This window comes from Palaemon carinicauda, chromosome 4 (assembly GCF_036898095.1).
Source record: "Palaemon carinicauda isolate YSFRI2023 chromosome 4, ASM3689809v2, whole genome shotgun sequence".
In the NCBI taxonomy this organism is placed as follows: Eukaryota; Metazoa; Arthropoda; class Malacostraca; order Decapoda; family Palaemonidae; genus Palaemon; species Palaemon carinicauda.
In genome coordinates this window covers 33,574,566-33,596,345 of record NC_090728.1, presented here as the reverse complement: position 1 = coordinate 33,596,345, position 21,780 = coordinate 33,574,566, and the positions used below count along the sequence as shown (strand labels likewise).

The window sequence follows — 21,780 nt, the reverse complement described above, 5'->3', positions numbered from 1 at the left end:
TGCCTTGTCTTTTTTCGTTAGATTGTTGATTCGAGAAGCTCATGCTCAGTGTGATGAGTCGGATCAGAGGCTCCTCAAAGTCAAGACACATGAAGTCAGAGCGGTAGCGACTTCAGTGGCCTTTAAACAGAACCGTTCTCTGCAAAGTCTGATGGATACAACATTTTGGAGAAGTAAGTCTGTTTTTGCATCCCATTATTTGAAGAATGTTCAGACTCGCTATGAGGACCTTTTTACGTTGGGTCCTTTTATAGCTGCTAATGCGATAGTAGGTGAATGATCTACCACTACGTTCCCTTTTTTCCTAATACCCCTTTTCTATCTCTTGGAACTCGTTTTTTTTTTATGGTTGTTTGTGGAGATTGGGCGTCAGTCTTCCGCAATCTTTGATTTGACTAGGTGGTCATTTTGTTCCTTGAGTGCACCCGGAACAAGGGTATTGGTTGAGGTCCTGTCATGTTATAGGTGTTTGTACCGTTTGACAGCTCCTAGAGATTTTCAGCCCGAGTGGATTACTGGATCTCTTAAGGATAGCGGACGAAATGAGGCAGAGTATCATTGCTGTCAGCTTCCTTATCAGGTGAGAACTGCTTAAGTTTATTGTATGTAACCCTTAAGTGAATTTTCTGTATGTAGCTGTCTCTGACCCGCCACCAAGGGGTGTCAATCAGCTCTTTTATATAACCAGCGGGTAAGTTTTATATTTAAAAATGATATTTTCATAATAAAATAAATTTTTGAATATACTTACCCGCTGGTTATATAAATTTAACACCCTCCCTCCTCCCCTCTAGAGACTACCTATGGTATGGCTATGAGGCATGGAAGAACTGGAGTTGGTGTGTAGTTCCACCTGTTCTACCGCTAGGGTGCGGTTGGTACACCTGGCGTATCTTCGATAGCGCGAGATTTGAATTTTCTGCCCTGGCGTCAGGGACTTCAGCTCTTTTATATAACCAGCGGGTAAGTATATTCAAAAATTTATTTTATTATGAAAATATCATCTTACCATAAGTAATCAAGGAGTAAGTCCGTGATACTTAAAAGACACCTGTAAGAAAAAATCAAAATTTTTAATGTAATTTGTGTTTTTGTGAACTGCTATATACAAAGCTGAGTCCAGTTAATGGGGGTATTATTTCATTGAAGCTGAAAACTCTGCTGTAAAAATTTGTAATGAGGTGTTGGTAGTTATTGGCTGGTAGTGGGGGAAGCCCTGCCCTCCTGCCACCTCCATGAGTAGCCACTTTGACAGATGGGAATATGTGGGTCTCTTTTTGGCATAGTTATTGAATTTTTAAGGAACAGTTTGCAGCGTAGCTGTTGATGGACACCATAGTGACTATATGAATGTAATATTTTGTGTTTCTGAGGGTAGTGTTCTTAGTCCATTGCTTTTCATGCTACATTATACAAGTGCGATATGTTGTTTCGCCTAGAAAACAAGCTTGTTGCATATGCAGATGATACTACTCTCTTTGCATCAATTCTGTCTCTAGAATTCAGACCTATGGTTGTAGAATTCCTTACTAGAGATCTAGCTAAAATTAGTGCATAATGGAAATGATTGGCCATGATGTTGAACTCGAACAAAACTCAAAATCCAGATCTTTGTTTGGACGATATCCAGCCATATATAACTCATTTAAAATTATAGGTAGGATTCTTGACTGAAAATTTACTTATGAGAAACAAATGCAGTCTTTCTTGTTCAGTTGCACAAATATTAGCTTATTTTGGAGTATTTCAAGTTTTTTGGTCAGCCTTTTCTTAGGAAATTATTTAATTTCGAGTATTGCTTGCTTCTCTGATCTTATCCTAATTTGTTGGATAAAAACTTATGGTCTATTAAATTTCTTATTCCTGATTTGGCTACTAATATCAGACACCATTATTCATTCAGTTCTTTATACATGTTACATAATATTTATTTACTTCTTTATGTATGTTACATGAGATTTTTCATAATTCAGATAATCCATAACACTCAGATCTTCCCAGACTGTACTGTCTTGTACATAGTACTAGGTACGGTATGTAGTTGACTCTTAACAGCCATGCTTTTTCCATCATAAGGCACAATACTACACAATGGTCTAGAAGTTTTATTCCTGCTGTGACCAGGTTGTTCTAACCTTTTGTAAATACTTTTCTCTTTAGAAAGTAGATCAAATCACATTTTAAAATTTACAAGTGACTCATCCATTTTGATATTGTACTTATATTGAATTATTTTATGATTTTTGATAATTAATAATACTATTTATTGCTTATATGATATTTCCTTATTTCTTTCCTCACTTGGCTACTTTACCTTTTGTAGCCCTTGGACTTGTGTCATTCTGTATTAGTAACTAGGGTTGTAGCTTGGCTGTTAACAACAACAACAACACTATAATAATAATAATAATAATAATAATAATAATGATAATATAATAATAATAATAACAATAATAATGATGATAATAAAGATAATAATAATGCTCCTATGTCTCCTATGTGCATATTAATATAAATAACCTATTTAAAGACCCTATCTTACCATTTTTCTAGTGTTTTACAATACAGTAATAAGTACTGGAAGAAGTATATAATTTATTTGGTAATTAGAAGTTTCTCATTTCTTACTTTGAGAAGGTAAACCTATTATATTCAAGTGTTATTTTTCAATATTAAACTTACCCGATAATCATGTAGCTGTCAACTCCGTTGCCCGACAGAATTCTATGGAGGGATACGCCAGCTATCACAATACTAGAAGGGGGTGTACTTACCAGCGCCACCTGTGGCCAGGTACTCAATCATTTGTTGTTGACACCTCCTCAATTATTCCTCTGTCGTGCTTCCGGCTAGACGTTCTGGGATACGCTTATGGTCTTCGAGTTTATTCACGGATATTTGGTGAAGTATTCTCTCAGATTAACGGCTGTCGCTTTACTGGAATCCTTTTTATATTAGCTAGATAGCTTTTATATAAACTGATATAACGGTTAACGAATTTTGCTTGTTTTTGGATCACCCTTTGGCTAACTCTTTGAAACAAGATGTCTGACGTTTCGCAAGCCCCCTCCCATAGACGATGTAGGTCTTGCAATAGGCGTATTCCGAAGGCCTCGGTAGATCCTCACACCGCTTGTTCTGACTGTAGGGACAGGCCCTGTCTTTTAGAAAATCGATGTGAGGAATGCGCCGGACTTTCGGAATTGGAATTTGTCCGTCTTTTAAAATATTCATCTAAGTTAGAGAGAGGTAGAGTTAGGAGAAGTTCTTCTCACTCTTCTATGTTTTCCTCACCTCATGATCCCCTACCTTTTCCTACCCCTGTAGTGGCTACCCCCGAACCTACTGTGTGCCCTCCGCCTGATATGTCAATTGTTTTGCGTGCTATTCAGGCTTTAGGCGATAAAGTAGAATCAGTGGTAAGTGACCATAAGTCTCTGATGGCCGAGGTTAAAGAACTGAAGGTCAAGAGTGCAGTGGGTGGAAATAGTGCCAGTGCTGTGACGAGTGCTAGTGTCGGTGCAGTGCCAAGTGCTAGTGGTGCCAGTGTGGTGCGTGAGGATTTTTCTGTGCGAGCCAGTCGTCCTCCCAGTCCGGGACCTCTTGCAAGCTCCCATGCCCAGGGGAGAAGCAATGTCGAAGGGCTTAAGGGTTCGACAGGCCTTGTTAGGCGCACAGAACTATCCTCGGTGGTTGCGGGCGTGTCTTCCTTAGACCGTCACTCCCACCTGCAGACGATTGAGCCCGTCTTATTCTCGTCCGCTGATCAACTAGCAGGGAAGAAACGTTGGTCTCAGGTCTCGAGACCGCTTAAACGTAGAGTCCAGTCCGCGAGTGCTCAGCCAGGTTGCAGTCATTGGCTCAGCTCTGACTCGCCTCAGTCATCTGTCGACTGTACTCCGCCCAAGAGGAGTAAGGTTCTGCCAAAACAGAGCCCGACTGTGACTTTACCTCAGTCTGTTATCGTTTCTGCCGATCCCAAGTGGACCCTGCTTCAGTCCATGCAAGCTCAGCTTTCGGACTTGATGCGTGAGTGTCGGGCTGAGAGTGTTGCACCTCCTCCTCCGCCTACACTCCCTCCGCCTGTTCTCGCTCCGCCTGTGCTCGCCCAGCCTGCACTTGCTCCGCCTGGTCGCAGCACCATCTGCCAGGCGTACGATGTTGAGCCACTTTCGGAGTTCGCTGTTCCCAGTGGTGTTCAGCCTCAGCCTTCTTTAAGGCAACCCTTGCTTTGGGATCAGGAGAGTTATTCCACTCTTCCTCCGCCTCCCCTTGCTGCTCCACCAGTGGTGCAACTCTCGGTTGGGGTACAACAACCTCTCCCCTCCGTGAGTCTGTCTGCTCAACCATCGCTGCAGCGAGCTCAACCCTCCTCAAGGCAAGCTCCTCTACACCCTGGACTTGCGCCTCAGGAGCCTCAGCTTGCGAGAACTTTACCTTGTTCTGCGCAGCCTCAACCTCTTCATGCTCCGCTCATCTCACAGGAACAGGAACGGACTACTCCGCCTCCGTCCTCCGCTCAGCTTGTGCAATCCTTGGGTTCAACCTCTCTTGCTAAGAGTCAACCTCCTTCACCCATGCACCTGCCTTCTGCTTCGTCTGTTGTTCAGCCTTTGCAGTCTGAGCCTCAGGTTTTCCCTCAACAGTTACTGGAAGAGGAAACCTCTGTTATTGTTCCTACCCGTTCTGACTCTGCGGTTCAGCATTCTGGTCCGATCGCTTCGCTACCCTCTGCTGATGAGGTGTCGGATGATGAGGAGGCACACCTTGATCCCTCATCAGAAGTGGACGAATCTAAGCTTTCTCCATTGTCGATTGATTTTCGTAAGGTCTTGGCTCTACTCAGGGAGATTTACCCAGACCACTTCGTCTCTGCTATTCCCCGCTCTCCACCATCTGAGTTTTCGCTGGGCGTACAACAAGCTAAGTCCAACTATACTAAGCTTGTCCTAGCTAGATCCTCCAAGAGGGCTTTAAGGATCTTAGGGGAGTGGCTGCAGTCTAAACAACACCTGGGCAAGACTTCCTTCATGTTCCCTCCAACGAAGCTCGCTTCGAAAGGTTGCGTTTGGTATGCCACAGGGGAAGCACCAGGCTTGGGAGTACCTGCCTCTGCCCAGGCTGACTTCTCAAGTCTGGTGGACTCGCCTCGGAGAACTGCTATGAGACGCTCGAAGGTTTGTTGGACCTTCTCAGACCTGGATCATTTTCTGAAAGGGTTGTTCAGAGCATTTGAAATGTTCAACTTTCTCGACTGGTGCCTGGGAGCCCTCAGCAAGAAAACCTCTCCTGCGGACAAAGATTCTGCCATGCTAATAATGTCCTGCATGGATAAGGCCATCAGAGATGGATCGGGTGAGCTAGCGTCGTTATTTGTATCAGGGGTGTTGAAGAAAAGGGAACAACTGTGCTCCTTCCTTTCCGCCAGCATTACACCTTGCCAACGGTCACAACTCCTTTTTGCTCCACTCTCAAAGTTCCTCTTTCCCGAGGAGCTAGTTAAGGACTTGTCGGCTGCCTTGATACAAAAGGACACGCACGATCTTGTAGCCTCATCGGCTCGTAAGTCTAAGGTTGCCACCTCAGTCCCCAAGACTTATCGCTCCCCAGTTGCTGATACCCCGGCTACGAGGTTCATACCGCCCTTTCGTGGTAGAGCCCCCAGCCGAGGAAGCTCCCGTCCAGACTCTCACAGGAGCAAGTCTAGGAAAGGATCCAGGACATCTAAGGGAAAGAACTGACTCTCAGATTCTCCAGACAACAGTAGGAGCCAGACTCAAGATCTTCTGGCGAGCCTGGGAGAAGAGAGGTGCAGACGCACAGTCTGTCAGTTGGCTGAGGTACGGTTACAGGATTCCATTCTGCCTCAAACCACCTCTGACCACATCGCCCATCAACCTCTCTCCCAACTACAAAGAAGAGGACAAGAGGCTAGCATTGCAACAGGAGGTGTCGCTACTTGTGCAGAAGAAGGCAGTGGTTATAGTCCGGGACCATCAATCCCCGGGCTTCTACAACCGTCTCTTTCTTGTGGCCAAGAAGACAGGAGGTTGGAGACCGGTGCTGGACGTCAGTTCTCTCAACGAGTATGTCACCAAGCAGACGTTCACGATGGAGACGACCAAGTCGGTCTTAGCAGCGGTCAGACAGGAGGACTGGATGGTCTCGTTGGACTTGAAAGATGCATACTTTCACGTTCCCATTCATCCAGACTCCCAACCTTTCCTGAGATTCGTTTTCGGAAAGGTTGTCTATCAGTTCCAAGCCCTGTGTTTTGGCCTAAGCACAGCTCCTATGGTCTTTACTCATCTGATGAGGAATGTAGCGAAATTCCTACACTTATCGAACATCAGAGCCTCCCTCTACCTAGACGACTGGCTGTTGAGAGCCTCCACGAGTCGTCGTTGTCTGGAGAACCTCAATTGTACTTTAGATTTAATCAGAGACCTAGGTCTATTAGTCAATATAGAGAAATCTCAACTCATTCCCTCCCAATCCATTGTGTACCTGGGAATGGAGATTCAGAGTCAGGATTTTCGGGCTTTTCCATCGGCCCCCAGGATAAACCAAGCCCTAGAGTGCATCATGAGCATGCTGAAGAGGAGCAATTGCTCAGTGAGACAGTGGATGAGTCTCACAGGGACCCTCTCATCACTGGCCCTGTTTGTCGAGCTAGGGAGACTCCACCTCCGCCCTCTTCAATTCCATCTTGCTGCTCATTGGGACAAGGGCTCGACTCTAGAAGCAGTCTCTATCCCTATCAACCAAGAGATGAAGACCACTCTCCTGTGGTGGAAGCACAATCTCCTTCTCAAGGAGGGTCTATCATTGGCCATCCAGACCCCCAATCTTCATCTCTTCTCAGATGCATCGGACTCGGGCTGGGGTGCGACCTTGGACGGACGGGAATGCTCAGGAGTATGGAACAAGGAACAAGGATTACTCCACATCAACTGCAAGGAACTGTTAGCAGTTCATCTTGCCCTGTTGAACTTCAAGTCCCTCCTGCTAGGCAAAGTGGTGGAGGTGAATTCAGACAACACCACAGCCTTGGCTTACATCTCCAAGCAAGGAGGGACCCATTCGAGGAGCCTTTACGAGATCGCAAGGGACCTCCTCATTTGGTCAAGAGGTCTAAACCTCACTCTGGTCACGAGGTTCATCCAGGGCGATATGAATGTTTCAGCGGATCGCCTCAGCAGAAGGAATCAGGTCATTCCCACGGAATGGACCCTCCACAAGAGTGTGTGCAACAGACTTTGGACCTTGTGGGGTCAACCTACCATAGATCTGTTTGCCACCTCCATAACCAAGAGACTTCCGCTTTATTGTTCCCCTGTTCCAGACCCTGCAGCGGTTCATGTGGATGCTTTTCTTCTGAACTGGTCCCATCTAGACCTGTACGCATTCCCTCCGTTCAAGATAATAAACAAAGTTCTGCAGAAATTCGTCTCGCACGAAGGGACACGGCTGACGCTGGTTGCTCCCCTTTGGCCTGCAAGAGAATGGTACACAGAGGTACTTCAATGGCTAGTCGACTTCCCCAGGACTCTACCTCTAAGAGTGGACCTTCTACGTCAACCACACGTAGACAGGTTGCATCCAAACCTCCACGCTCTTCGGCTGACTGCCTTCAGACTGTCGAAAGATTCGCTAGAGCTAGAGGCTTTTCGAAGGAGGCAGCCAGTGCGATTGCCAGAGCTAGAAGAATTTCCACTCGTAGAGTCTACCAGTCTAAGTGGGAGGTCTTCCGAAGCTGGTGTAGAGCCAATTCAATATCCTCTACCAATACCTCTGTGATCCAAATAGCTGACTTCCTTCTTCATCTTAGGAATGAGAGATCCCTTTCAACACCTACGATTAAAGGATATAGGAGCATGTTGGCCTCAGTTCTCCGCCACAGGGGTTTGGACCTGTCTTCCAACAAGGACCTTCAAGACATTCTCAAGTCTTTTGAGACGTCTAAAGAACGTCGTCTTTCCACTCCAGGCTGGAATCTAGACGTAGTCTTAAGGTTCCTTATGACATCTAGGTTCGAACCTCTCCAGTCAGCTTCCTTCAAGGATCTTACCCTCAAGACTGCTTTTCTCGTTTGCCTTGCAACAGCTAAGAGAGTCAGTGAGGTTCATGCCTTCAGCAAGAACATTGGTTTCACAACCGAATCTGCAACATGTTCTTTTCAGCTTGGATTCCTAGCAAAGAACGAGCTTCCTTCACGTCCTTGGCCTAGATCGTTCGAAATACCTAGCCTCTTCAACATGGTAGGTAACGAACTAGAGAGAATTCTTTGCCCTGTCAGAGCTCTCAAATATTATCTGAAGAGGTCTAAACCTATTCGAGGACAGTCAGAAGCCTTATGGTGTGCCATCAAGAAACCCTCGAGACCCATGTCCAAGAATGGGCTTTCGTACTATATAAGGCTTCTGATCAGAGAAGCACATTCTCACTTAAAGGAGGAAGACCTTGCATTGCTGAAGGTAAGGACCCACGAAGTAAGAGCTGTAGCTACTTCGTTGGCCTTTAATAAAAACCGTTCTCTGCAGAGCATAATGGATGCAACCTATTGGAGGAGCAAGTCAGTGTTTGCATCATTTTATCTGAAAGATGTCCAGTCTCTTTACGAGAACTGCTACACCCTGGGACCATTCGTAGCAGCGAGTGCAGTAGTAGGTGAGGGCTCAGCCACTACATTCCCTTAATCCCATAACCTTTTTTAACCTTTCTCTTGAATACTTTTATTGTTGTTTTTTATGGTTGTTACGGTAGGCTAAGAAGCCTTCCGCATCCTTGGATTTGGCGGGTGGTCTATTCATTCTTGAGAAGCGCCTGGGTTAAAGGTTTGGTAGAGGTCCTTTAGTAGGGGTTGCAACCCCGTGTACTTTGGCACCTTTGGGTTGATTCAGCCTCCAAGAGGAACGCTGCGCTCAGTAAGGAAGACGAACTTTAAATAAAGAGGCAGAGTAACGGTTCTATTCGACTTCCTTACCAGGTACTTATTATTTCATTGTTATTTGAGATAACTGTTATATGAAATATGGGATACTTAGCTATCCTTTAATCTTGTACACTGGTTTTCACCCACCTCCCTGGGTGTGAATCAGCTACATGATTATCGGGTAAGTTTAATATTGAAAAATGTTATTTTTATTAATAAAATAAATTTTTGAATATACTTACCCGATAATCATGATTTAATCGACCCTCCCTTTCCTCCCCAGAGAGAACCAGTGGACCGAGGAATAATTGAGGAGGTGTCAACAACAAATGATTGAGTACCTGGCCACAGGTGGCGCTGGTAAGTACACCCCCTTCTAGTATTGTGATAGCTGGCGTATCCCTCCATAGAATTCTGTCGGGCAACGGAGTTGACAGCTACATGATTATCGGGTAAGTATATTCAAAAATTTATTTTATTAATAAAAATAACATTTTTTCTCTTCTCATTTACTTAAAACATATGTACTGTATTATAAGGAAGAAAAACCAAATTTTTAAGAGACAAGTGACTAGAATTCATTGATATGAAATGCACACAAAAGTTTCATAATGGCCACTGTAGCAAAACAATTTATTCATAGATACTGTACCATGAACTTGGGTCATGAATATTTTTGTTTCCTTAGATCTAATTATTATGCTTTGGTTATAAAATGTCACGTAGGAAATGAAAGCAAATCATCTCAATCAGAATCTCATTATTGAAATTAACATTAAAATGAAGCGTTATGGTGTCAGTTCTACCCTGAATCCTAATCCCATGTCTTGTCCTGTCACTGAACCATTTTCCAGGGATCCTCCATCACATTTTGAGGCTCTGTAGTCTCTTTTCAGAAAGAGAAGCTTTTTTGTTAATGTTACCAGATAAATCTCCACCATAATTCCAATGACCAGAGAAACTATCAACTTGTCTCCCTGGACACTTTTGGTCTAAGTGGAGAACTTTGATCTTATTCAATTTGAAGTGTGTAAAGTTCATTATTTTACTTTTGTGTCAGAGGTGTTTGTTTCCTTAATCCTTGTGAGGAATTGGTTTGTTCTTTAAATTTTTAGGGAGGTACTACTGTTTTGCATAGAACTACCATTGCCATATGATGCCTCCCTTGTCACTCCTCCAGTCAGTCATGATTACCAGTTTTACAGTAAATGTTACACTTAGAAGTGAGGGTGAAATGTGGAGTCTTCATTCTTAGTAGGATATATTTCCCCAAGGGATTTAAAGTACCTGTAATTGTTTATTTGGTCAATGCTCTTTTAGGTTAAGTCAGCTTTTGCTTGGGTCCTCTTGCTCGCAGAGTTGCTCTACAGATTATCCGATCTTTCACTTCAAACCAAAGCATGATTATTTAGCTTAGTTTACACTTGTAAAACAAAGTTTGTTGTAAAAGATATAATTTCTTGGGTGACAGGATGTAGCTTTGTTTTGTAGTGATAGTAAATGAATTTTTTTCTTATTTCAGTTCGCGAATGCATAAAAAATCATCCAGCCACTTTCCGAAATGTCCCCAAAAGTGCATCCTTGTACGAGCAAGTTAAAATCATCACTTCGCTTGCTTCGTGCAAAAGAAATAGAAACCAGGTAAGGTTTTTATTGTTATAGTAACTTCAGAAAATCCTCAACTGGCAAACTTAAAAGGTTCCAAAGAGCTTTTTGGAAGTAGAATTGTGTTAAATTTTTACCTAGGGTAGACTTCACTTAACTCAAATGATTACAATTTGTTCCGTAACCGAAATACAAACCACGCTATTTACAGAGGGTTTACCTTTTAGCGCAGCTGAAATGGCGAGCCATTAGAATTTAACGAGGGTGTATTTCCCCCGCGCTAGTTAGCGGGGGGGGGGGGTGTAGGGGAGTGGTAGCTAGCTACCCCTCCCCCCCTCACACACAGATGAATGCTCACTTTCACTTTTGGCTCGGACTGTGACAGATGTCTCTGTCTTGGTCCTCTCTTGGCAGCCATTGTTTGTTTTGTCTTTACCTAATCGCTTACTTTTCATTTACTCAATATATATGTAAACATGTTTTCATGTTTGTATATATATTTGAGTATAGAAATCAGTAAGTTTCCTTTTCAGATGTGTGTGTGTAGTGTACGATTTCTACGTGGAGGCCTCGGCAGTTAGCCCACCACGGCGTTATTTTATGGGTGGCGATCGAGTTTGACTTATGTCTTTCTCTCTCTCTCTCTCTCTCTTGAGGTCGTTCACCCTTTTACTACGTGTTACTACGCCCTTGTAGCTTCCTTTCCGCGTGGGGGGGTTGCTACGCCGTATGTTTGTCTCAGTTAGTTTATGAATCTAATTGTAGTTGTTTTTTTCAGCTTGTAGAACGATTCCTTTCGGGGTTTTCGTTCTTTCTTTAGTGTTCATTCATTTTTAAATTACATAGTTACATAATTATAATTGTTATAATTCTGTTTTGGTTACAGCTCTCCTTCCGTGAGTGTAAGTGGTTGTGAGGGCACGTGCCTGTTGTGTAATTCTTGTTTCCTTTCCCTCGGGATTCCTCTTCGGAGCCTTCCCGGGGGAATGAATGTGTACTAATGTTGTTTTATTTTTTTACAGTTACCGATCTAGTTCGTTTCTGTAATATGGCAACGGTGTGAGCTGTCTTGTTGAGTCCTGGGGATTCGGCTGTTGCTGCCTCCCCCCTTGTATTTTCGTCAGGGGCGTGTCTCCTTCTACTGGAAGTACTCCCGTGACGACGGACAGCTCTCCAGTTCATTTTAGAACTCTCAGGAGGCTTGCCTCCTTGGGCGGGTAACTTTCCTTCCGAGGGAAGTTTTTCCTGTCCAGGCTTGAGTTTTTCCCCTTTTGGGGGGTTTTTCTCTTGCCTTTTTTTCGTGCGACTATGCTCTTGGTGCTGAGCGATCACACCTGCAGTTTCGCTCAAGGGGCTGGGCAACTGCAGGAGCCCCTCTTCGGAGGATTGCTCCTTTTAGGTCACTGGCTGACCAGTCTCTTCTACGAAGTGTTTCTCTTTCGTTCGCGAGAGAGTGCACTCATAGAGACTCCTCTTCGGAGGATTCTTCTGTTGCTGTTGGCCTCCCTCGCCGTAAGGCCCACCGTCCGCCTCGTCGTAATGGCCTCTCATCTCCCTATAAGGGTGCTAAGAGGCGCCTTTTTGAATCTCCGTTTGCAGCCTACAACTCCTTTTTCTTGATCTTCCGCCTTGGTGCAGATGGACAGCAGTCTGATCTCGTCTTCCGACGGGCAACAGTCTTCACGACGGACAACGGTCTTCCGACGGACATCAGTCTCCCGGCGGACAGACAACGGTCTTCCGACGGACATCAGTCTCCCGGCGGACAACGATCCCTTCGGGGCAAAGGGTTGCCTCCCACGGGGGTTCTTCCCTTGCGTGTCAGGGTTCCCCTGCGCGCCCTCCTGCTTATCAGCGCTCTCATGATGATCATCCCTGCTGTTCCTGTTACGCGCCCACGTTCGCCTTCGCGATCTAGAACTTCGATTTCAGGTCGGGGTCAAGGACTCTTCTTCTTTGCGCAGGCTTCCACGCGTTGCCTTCTGCTCGTCAGCGATCATCAGCTCGCCAGCGATCACCTGTCTCTCGGCGATCTCCGGATCGCCCGCGTGTGTTACAGCCGGCACGCCAACGTTCTCCAACACTTCTGAAGGAACATGGTTCGCCAGCTACTAGCTCACCTGCGCATGCTGCTCACCATCGCGCGATTGCCTACCTGCGGATGCTGCTCGCCATCGCGCGATCGCCTACCTGCGGATGCTGCTCGCCATCGCGCGACCGCCTACCTGCGGATGCTGCTCGCCATCGCGCGACCCTTAACTGCGGATGCTGCTGGCCATCGCGCGATCGCCCACCTGCGGATGCTGCTCGCCATCGCGCGACCGCTCACCTGCGGATGCTGATCGCCATCGCGCGACCGCACACCTGCGGATGCTGATCGCCATCGCGCGACCGCCCACCTGCGCATGCTGATCGCCATCGCGCGACCGCCCACCTGCGCATGCTGATCGCCATCGCGCGACCCTGCGCATGCTGATCACCATCGCGCGATCGCCTACCTGCGGATGCTGCTCGCCATCGCGCGACCCTCAACTGCGGATGCTGCTCGCCATCGCGCGATTGCCCACCTGCGGATGCTGCTTGCCATCGCGCGACCGCCCACCTGCGCATGCTGATCGCCATCGCGCGACCCTGGCATGCTGATCACCATCGCGTGACCCTGCGCATGCTGATCACCATCGCGCGATCGCCCACCTGCGCATGCTGCTCGCGATCGCTCACCTTCGCATGCTGCTCGCCATCTCACGATCGCTCACCTGCGCATGCTGCTCGCCATCGCGTCGGCATGCCACAACGCGCCATCGCCAACCTGCGCGTTAGCGCTCACCAGCTCAACACCGATCGCCTGTTGATCCATATCGGCAGCGGTCTTCCTCGCCCACGCGGCAGCGCGTATCCTCCCCATCGCGCTAACGCTTGCGTTCGCCGCCTCGGACTCGCGCTCATTCACCTGCCCACCCTCGCAACCGCGCGACCGCTCGCCCGCGCGATTGTTCGCCCGCGCGCCCACGCGGCCGCTCGCCCGCGCGGCCGCTCGCCCACGTGCCTGCACGTCTACGCTCATGCGCGTCGGCGCCCATGCTCTCCAATGTTCGCTCGCGCGCGAACCAACGGTTTCCATCGCGCGGACGGACGGTGTTCCGTCGCGCGAACCGACGGTGTTCCGTCGCGCGAACCGACGGTGTTCCGTCGCGCGAACCGACGGTGTTCCGTCGCGCGAACCGACGGTGTTCCGTCGCGCGAACCGACGGTGTTCCGTCGCGCGAACCGACGGTGTTCCGTCGCGCGAACCGACGGTGTTCCGTCGCGCGAACCGACGGTGTTCCGTCGCGCGAACCGACGGTGTTCCGTCGCGCGAACCGACGGTGTTCCGTCGCGCGAACCGACGGTGTTCCGTCGCGCGAACCGACGGTGTTCCGTCGCGCGAACCGACGGTGTTCCGTCGCGCGAACCGACGGTGTTCCGTTGCGCGAACCGACAGTGTTTCTTCGCACAAACGTCGGCTTATTTCTTGCAGTATCCATTGCTCGTCTATGGGTTATCGCTCGCCGACCACCAGCTCTCGCCCTTCCTACCACGCTCGCCCTCCTTCTGCGCTCCTTCGCTCACCTTCGTTTGCGTTCCTGCGTTACCGCGCATGGGAGCTTCCACGTTCGCCCACGCGCAAATCTTTGGATTACCGTCGCGCGAGCTCCAGGGCGATTGCGACCACGATTCCCAATGAGGTTTTCGCAGCATGGCCAGCCTGGCGAGTTCTTCTGGAGCGTATTTCCAGAACACGGCCTCACCCCTTAAACGCAGAGCATGGCACTTGCAAGAATAGGAGAAACTTCAGGGAGATCTGAGCAACACTCCTCTTTTCTGAACCTGGGTTAGCCCTTCCCCGTCATTCCCTGGAAGGATTTTTGGCGGGGGGGGGGGCTTTCCGTTCGAGATTTCTCCATCGGACAAGGGGTGACTGCTTACCCCTTCTTCTGGGAGCTTACCAGGTCCTTTCCCTCCTCGGTTACGGCCCGAGGTTTGGTTCGAGGAAGCTACAGGAAGATCATGGGTACTTTCCTCCTCTCGAGCTCAGGCACCTTGGCCTTTCGTCGTTAAGTATCTAACTTGCGGACAAGCTCGATGTTGTACCATCTGGACGCGCTGACTGAGGGCTTTCTTCGGGTGTCTCATCTGTGGAGGTCGACGACCTCAGACACCCTTCCATCCTTGAGAAGAGTTTGTTTGTGCCCAAGGACAGAGACGTAGACAGCGGTTGTGCGGAGGAAATCGACTTCCGTTTTCACTCCTCCAAGGCGCTTTCTTCCAGACTCTGCAGGGCTCCAGCGCCCTTTTCTTTCAACCACGTCGGCCTAAGTTATCGGCTACGACAACTGGGACAAGGTGTCCAATTGCAGTTTCCTCCTGTCAGGAACAGATGGCACGGGAGGCTCCCCCGGGGGGGCATAGTCCTAAAAGGAGCGGCAGAGTTCACGAACTCTAGGATTGCAGGTTTTTCGCTGGGAGGATGCTTAAGGTTACTCATCCGAATGACAGCTTCCCGATGCCCATTCCCGCACAATCTCTGTGATCAGCCAAGGATATCGCGCCTGCCGTCTCTGTCAGCGAATTCAGTGTCTCTGAACCTCTATGCCATAGCGTCAGCAAGAGTTGCCCGGTTGGGCAGAATGATCCAGACCTTAGGCGAAGGTCTTCCTTAGGATCATCGACGGCTTCACCCCCGGCCTCTTCAGTCGATCCTTTCTTGTAAGGAAGGATCTGAGAGGGGAGGTCCGTAGTCGACCCCTCAGCCCTGATCAAGTTTGTCGAACAAACTTCGGCCAGCGTAGACCAGCAGAATCGATCAGACTGGTAACGAGGCGACGGGACTCCTTACACCCTGGATCGGAAGGACGGGTACTTTCAGTTTCCATTCCATCCATCTTCCAGGGAGCTCGTCGAATTCAGCCTAGACTGCAAGTATTCCTGCTTATGATGCAGTGTGGCTATCCCGCCGTGGCATAGCAGGTTTGTTTCCCCAGAGAACTCTCCCTGCCTTCCTCTTGGCCGCTCAGGTGCAGGCTTCCACCTCCTCTGCTGTTTGGAGGGCTGGTCAACTCCGGTAGGCTCGGGTTCGACCTTCTTCAGCGCCGGGACAAGCTTCCGGATGCTTACCATGAGTGTGGGCTCATGGTATTTTGCTTGGAGCCTTCTCTTCCTCTGCCTCAACATCTGGAGTATCTGGCCATGATATTGAGTCAACGGCCTTACCACGTTGGAAACCCCGCTTCTCGTCCGTCCAGCGAGGTTAAGCAACGTCGGTTCTGGTTGGTACTTGGATGGGTGACCACCTGGGGACGCCAGATTCTGTTACCACATCCTCCGAGCCTTCCTTTCAGTTGACTGTGGCAAGACTGAGGAGAGTCGCAGTACCTGTTCTCAGTCAAGCAGAGCTTTCAGCCCTACCTTGGAACGTTTCCTAGTTCTCCTTTCCTCATTGACCCGTCTATAGTCCGAACGGTCGCCTCAGGATAAGTTCCATGTGGGGCGGTCCAAGTTCCGGTGGCTTCAGGCAATGTTTAACCGGACTTCCTGGCCCCTATGGGACCAGCGGAACTATTAGACCTGCAATGGGTGTTGACCTATGGAGCCTCTTGATGGTAGTGGATATTCTCGTCCTTTCCCCACATTCTTGATGCTGTTCTCGGACTCGTCAAAGGAAAGGGGGGGGGGGGGGGGCATGTTCTGGTCCAGGCCTATGGTCAAGACCTGAAGGATACCTCTCCATCATTCAGGCAGGCTTAGGGGCCTTAGTCTGGCCCCTCTACAGATCCTACAGCTCCTGCCGAGTCGCCCCGTGCGCGTCGACTTCATGATTCTGGCGTATTCTAACCAGCAGGGGACGCATTTTCACACCTTCACATCTTGCAGGAGAGATACCGGGATGATAGAGATTCTCTCAATACCACCATCGGCTCTCTCATTCCAGGCAGGGGAATGTTCTGTCAGACTATCCGAGCAGAGCCTCGTATAGAGAGTGTACCTGGGGGTCTTTGACCTTGGGTAACCAGCAAGTACTGGTCTGGGGGACCTGATCGCGACAGCTTGGAACCTCAAGCTTCCGCTGTTCTTCCCCCCAGTCTCAGACCCCGAGACTCTGGCAAGATGCATTCCGGTGATGGTGGGACAACTTCGACGCCTGCGTCTTCCCTCCTTTTTGTCTGTGGACAATGGGTCTCAACAAGACCAGGTTGTCTGTCAACCTTTCAATGGGAGAGCTCCACTGGGACTATGCGCAGAACGGTTTCTGGACCCTCTGCTTCCCCTGACGGAACTCCCGGGAGAGCTTCTCCCACGGCGCAGACTGCTCAAGCAACCACACTGCGACATCTCTCCAGAACCGGGGCGTCGCTTCGGCTTCATGCCTGGAGACATTACGCCTCCTCCTCAAGAAGAGACAACCCGCTACAGTCGCGGTACGGAGGTCGCGTCATCTGCGATAGTCATCCACAGGGGTCTTCCAGGCAAAGTGAAGAGTCTAAGGTGGTTGGTGCCGTGGGAGATATACCTCTTCCCTTGAGGCCTCTTCTCCAGCAATAACGGTCTTATTGCCTTTCGGCGGGAGGAAACTCCTTTCCGCTCTCGGCAATGAAGCCTGTCGCTCAGCCTTTCCCTGACCTTCAGGCTTAAAGGAATAACTTTTTCCTGCCCGCTGGATCTATCCTCGCTCATGCGAAGCTACGATCGTCCCTGCCCTAGTCGGAGGAAGACCTCCAACTTGGAGCATGGCTCGGTCTTTTAGTCCTTTAAGAGATCTTCTCAAGACCCTTTACGACAGGCCTCGGATTGTATTCCGCCTTGGGTCTCCTGCTCACTCTGGCCACGGCCAGTGTGTAAGCAATCTTCTTGGTCTCTTACGACTCCCCCCTTTTTAAGGAAGAGGGGAAGGCAACATTCAGGTTCGCTCCTGAGTTGTTGGCTAGACTCAGAATCGGGGGGTCCCGGCCCTTCGGTCCAATTCATTCAAGATTACGAGTCTCCATTCTGTATCTGATGTCCCAAGACCTCTTTCTTGCCAGTAAAGGAATCGAGAGGTTAGCGCTGGGAACAGCTGCAGTTTGTCCTCAGTTGCAGCCGATTTGGGAGCACAAGGAGGACACGGGGGAGAGTCACCAGTATACCTCTTCAGCCCGGACTCAAGGATATTCATCTCGATCTGTGTCCAGACCCTCCCCTGTCACATCGCCCTACAGCACGATGTTGGATACATCGCAACGTCCCTCGCCTTCGAGTAATACTACTCTGTGACGCAGGTGCTACAAGCTGGAGTCTGGAAGCGTCTAATGACCTTCGCAGCCCGCTTCCTGTAGGGCGTGACCCACAGGAGTCTCGATACGTTTTCTATCGCTCTGTGGTGGCTACACAACAGCTGGTCTAACCTCAGGCTCCTTTTTGGACAGGTAGCAGAAGGTTGAGGGCATTGTTATCAGGTTTTAGTCTGCATGAACGAAAGAAGTATGTCTGGCTCTTATTTCTTTCTTCATCATCCCCTCTACGGGGAAGCAGCATCCTGGTCTCTGCATAGCTGACCTCGAACCTCTGCAGGTAAACCATGCTTCCTTGTGTTCCGAGTATTGAGTCAATACTGTCGCGTCCCCCATACCCTGACGAGGTGGTATTGGGAACGTCCTAACCCAGAGTTCCTTCTGGAATTCCAGGTCAACTGCCTAGGACGGGTCACACTTCTTCCTTCACACACAAGCTTACGTAGGCCACATGGTTCCTTGCGGAGCAAGGAACTTGTGAGGTGCAGGGACTCCTTTTCTCGAGTGCGACTCACTCGGATTCTGAGTCCCCGGGTAAAGCCAAAGCCAGTATGGCTGGGGACTTTCCACCCTACCTAAGGGGTAAGTCACCATGTGTAAATAGCGTGGTTTGTATTTCGGTTACGGAACAAATGACAAATTCGAAGATAATTTGTATTTTTCCTAACCATACAAACCTTAGCTATTTACACATATTTGCCCGCCAGCCCTGTCCCCCAAGACAAGTCCTACCTCTAAGTGAAAGTGAGCATTCATCTGTGTGTGAGGGGGGGGAGGGGTAGCTAGCTACCACTCCCTTACCCCCCCGCTAACTAGCGCGGAAGTAATACACCCTCGTTAAATTCTAATGGCTCGCCATTTCAGCAGCGCTAAAAGGTAAACCCTCTGTAAATAGCTAAGGTTTGTATGGTTAGGAAAAATACAAATTATCTTCGAATTTGTCATTTTCAGCTGCAAAAGTCAACAAAATAGTCATATTTCATATTGCAAATGTCCCCTGCTTATGGCATCAAATTATATGATATTTTGTTACAATATTTAATTTATGAACTTTTGATAAAATATCCAAGATTTTTTCTTTCAGTTGTATTTGTATTTGTGTCAATAAATGTGTGCAAGTCAAATTTTTTTAAAGTTGAGGATGTGTTATGAGCTGTTGTTAATTCATGTTTATAACCAATCTCAGTTGACTTCCAATGTTATCATACAATCATCATCATTTTTTTTTTCTTTTTTCTAAGGTCATGTAAATAAGCAGATAGTTTTTACATATTTTTTGGGAGACTAGGTTATCAAAATTATACTAAATGATCTTAAAACAGATAAATCATGGGAAATAGCCTCTACTGTAATGCTTACACAACCCATCTTTACAAAACTTTGTATTTTAGTAAAGGGTTAATATAACCCTAATAAAATTTCGACAACAAAGAGACACTTCTGTCACTCGAAGGTTGTGATTTTGTTTATTTGCACATGGAGAACAGTGATTTGATTTGGTTAATAATTTGGGGATTTTATGGATTCTTGTGCTTTTCTTGCATATGATTGGTGCATTCCATGACGCTCTTGTTCCCATGGCTATTCTCCTTATTGCTGTATTTTTTTCCTTTTCACTTCAAATTATACACTACTGTACTCTATAATATTTATTGTTACTACAATAATTTGATACTTAACTGTATAATAATAATGATGATAATAATAATAAAAATAATAGTCATATTAAAACAGTAATGAATAAAAAATATGTGCTGTACAAAATAACTTATTCGCTAACATCTGTAAACTATTCGACTTGAACCTATACCATACAAAGATATTATTACTAGCTAAGCAACAACCCTAATTGGAAAAGAGAGATGCCATAACATCAAGGGCTCCAACAGGGAAAATACCCCAGTGAGGAAAGAAAATAAAGAAACAAATTGTTGAGTGTACCCTCAAGCAAGAAAACTCTAACCCAAGGCAGTGGAAGACTGTGGTACAGAGGCTATGACACTACCGATGACTAGAGAACACCAGTGTCCTTCTAGAAGCACTGCTTACCATAGGTAAAGTCTTTTCAACCCTTACCAAGTGGAAAGTTACAACTGGACAATATAGTGCTTTGATTAACCCCTTGAGTGAGGAATTATTCAGTTATCTTAGTGTTGTCAGGTGTAAGAGGAAAGAGGAGAATGTATAAATAGGCCAAACTATTTAGTGTATGTGTAGGCAAAGGAAAAATTAACTAGAGAGGGATCCAATACAGTAATATCTGGCCAGTCAAAGAACTCAATAACACACTAGCGGTACCATCTCAACGGGTGGCTGGTGCTTTGGCCAACCTACTACCTACTGTATAATAAAATGATTAAAATAGGCTATTAAATGAATTATGTACGATTAAAGGAGGTGTTGGAGCCCTATTAGAACAATAAGTAGGTTCACTTTGTAATTTTGGCAAATTTTGGTGGAGAGTATCAAAACTACATTTTTAAAAACTTTATTGTATAAGCAATCACTTGCTTCTGGTTTGCCCTGATGTATTGCATGATGTACTATTGTACTCTAGCCTTTGCAGCAAGACAGGTGGTCTGGTCAACTTTGGTCTTCCAAAAGGAACCCTGGTTGTTGCTACAAAGATTTTCGTCATAAGTGAGAAGGCTCGTTCCATATTGCCGCCTTCCCAACGAGTGCTCCCATAGTTCTTAAAGTTTTACTGGTGTACAACCAGTGCTCCCCTTCCCTATAGATTGGATGACAACAGGAATCTACCCTAGTAATTGCATAACGAACTCCCTCGTAATTACTCCTCTCTGAGACTCTACTGTCTGCGGATGTGGAGTAAAAGGGATTAGGCTATCACCAGAATTTCCTCCTGTCTGGAGGATGTTATCGACTGAAGTATCGTTTCTGCTTCTCAACCCACCAGGAATGCTTAAAGTTTCCCTACCTAGCAAGCTTTCCAAAGGATTTGATAAAGCACTTTGCAGTGATAATGGCCGATAACGCTTCCATCCGTGCCCAAATTTACAAAAGGGCTCCATTCACAAACCCTTCTTGGGCAATTGTAGTCTTTTAAGTGGAAGACGCAATGTAGTCGTGCAAGGTTCTTTCAGGCAAGAACACTGATCGAGCAAACACAATTAACGGTGTCCCGGTGTAGGGTTTTAGGCTATCCCCACAACATTGTGTGACAAAAAGGCTCGCCTTTCAACATCTCTGGAAATCCTGGACATTTATGCCTTTCCACATCTCTGGAAATCCTGGACATTTATGCCTTTCCACATCTCTTTCCCTGTCTCTCCGATTCCTCAACAGTCAGTGGATGACGTCAAGATTCAGAAGAAACCTGATTGCTCCCTAACAGCCACAGGTTGAATGGTATCCGCATTAGCTGTTTAGTTCTCTTCCTTCATCGGGAAAGCTCCCCAGTTTCCACAGTAAAAGTCCCTTTCAGTCCTTGATACAAGTGTTCAGCTTTGAATCATACCTAGACTCTTGAAGAGAATCGACTAGATTCTAGAGGAGCCTGTATATTCACAGACTTTACCTCGTAAGAGCCATGTTGGGCGTTTCCATGAGTCCTCAGGTCCCTTAATTTGACCCATTCGAACTCGGGTTAGTCCCGATGAAGCGAGTAGGAAAGTGGTATATATTTTCCTGTGTCACTTGCCATTTTGAAGGATAGAAGAATATCTCTATCGTCTTGGTTCACCAGTTTGTGGCAAGGACCTAGAATCCAGGTCGCCATGACATTAGCTTTTTTTTGTGTCTTCCCTCCAAAGGTGACTAGCGGGACAAGAACGACTTACTTTTCTGCTTTTTTGGGAAACACCATGACTCTTCTTTCAATACGGAATGAATGAACGATACTGAAATACTGTTTAGTTCTGGCTTCATGGGAACAGTTGGAAATGCGCTCTCACGAGGGGACCACCTGGGACAATC

The 21,780-nt window shown here is 47.3% G+C and overlaps 1 protein-coding gene and 1 pseudogene across 1 annotated transcript in view; both read left to right on the top strand.

The window, feature by feature from the left end:
• The window catches only part of LOC137639885 (protein NPAT-like), an 81,654-nt gene that overhangs the window by 23,908 nt on the left and 35,966 nt on the right, over nt 1-21,780 (top strand). Inside the window, exon 3 of the mRNA XM_068372148.1 lies at nt 10,458-10,576. Coding sequence (XP_068228249.1) covers nt 10,458-10,576 — 119 coding nt within the window. The remainder of the gene's footprint in view (nt 1-10,457; nt 10,577-21,780) is intronic.
• LOC137640359 (5S ribosomal RNA) lies at nt 15,777-15,895 on the top strand (annotated as a pseudogene).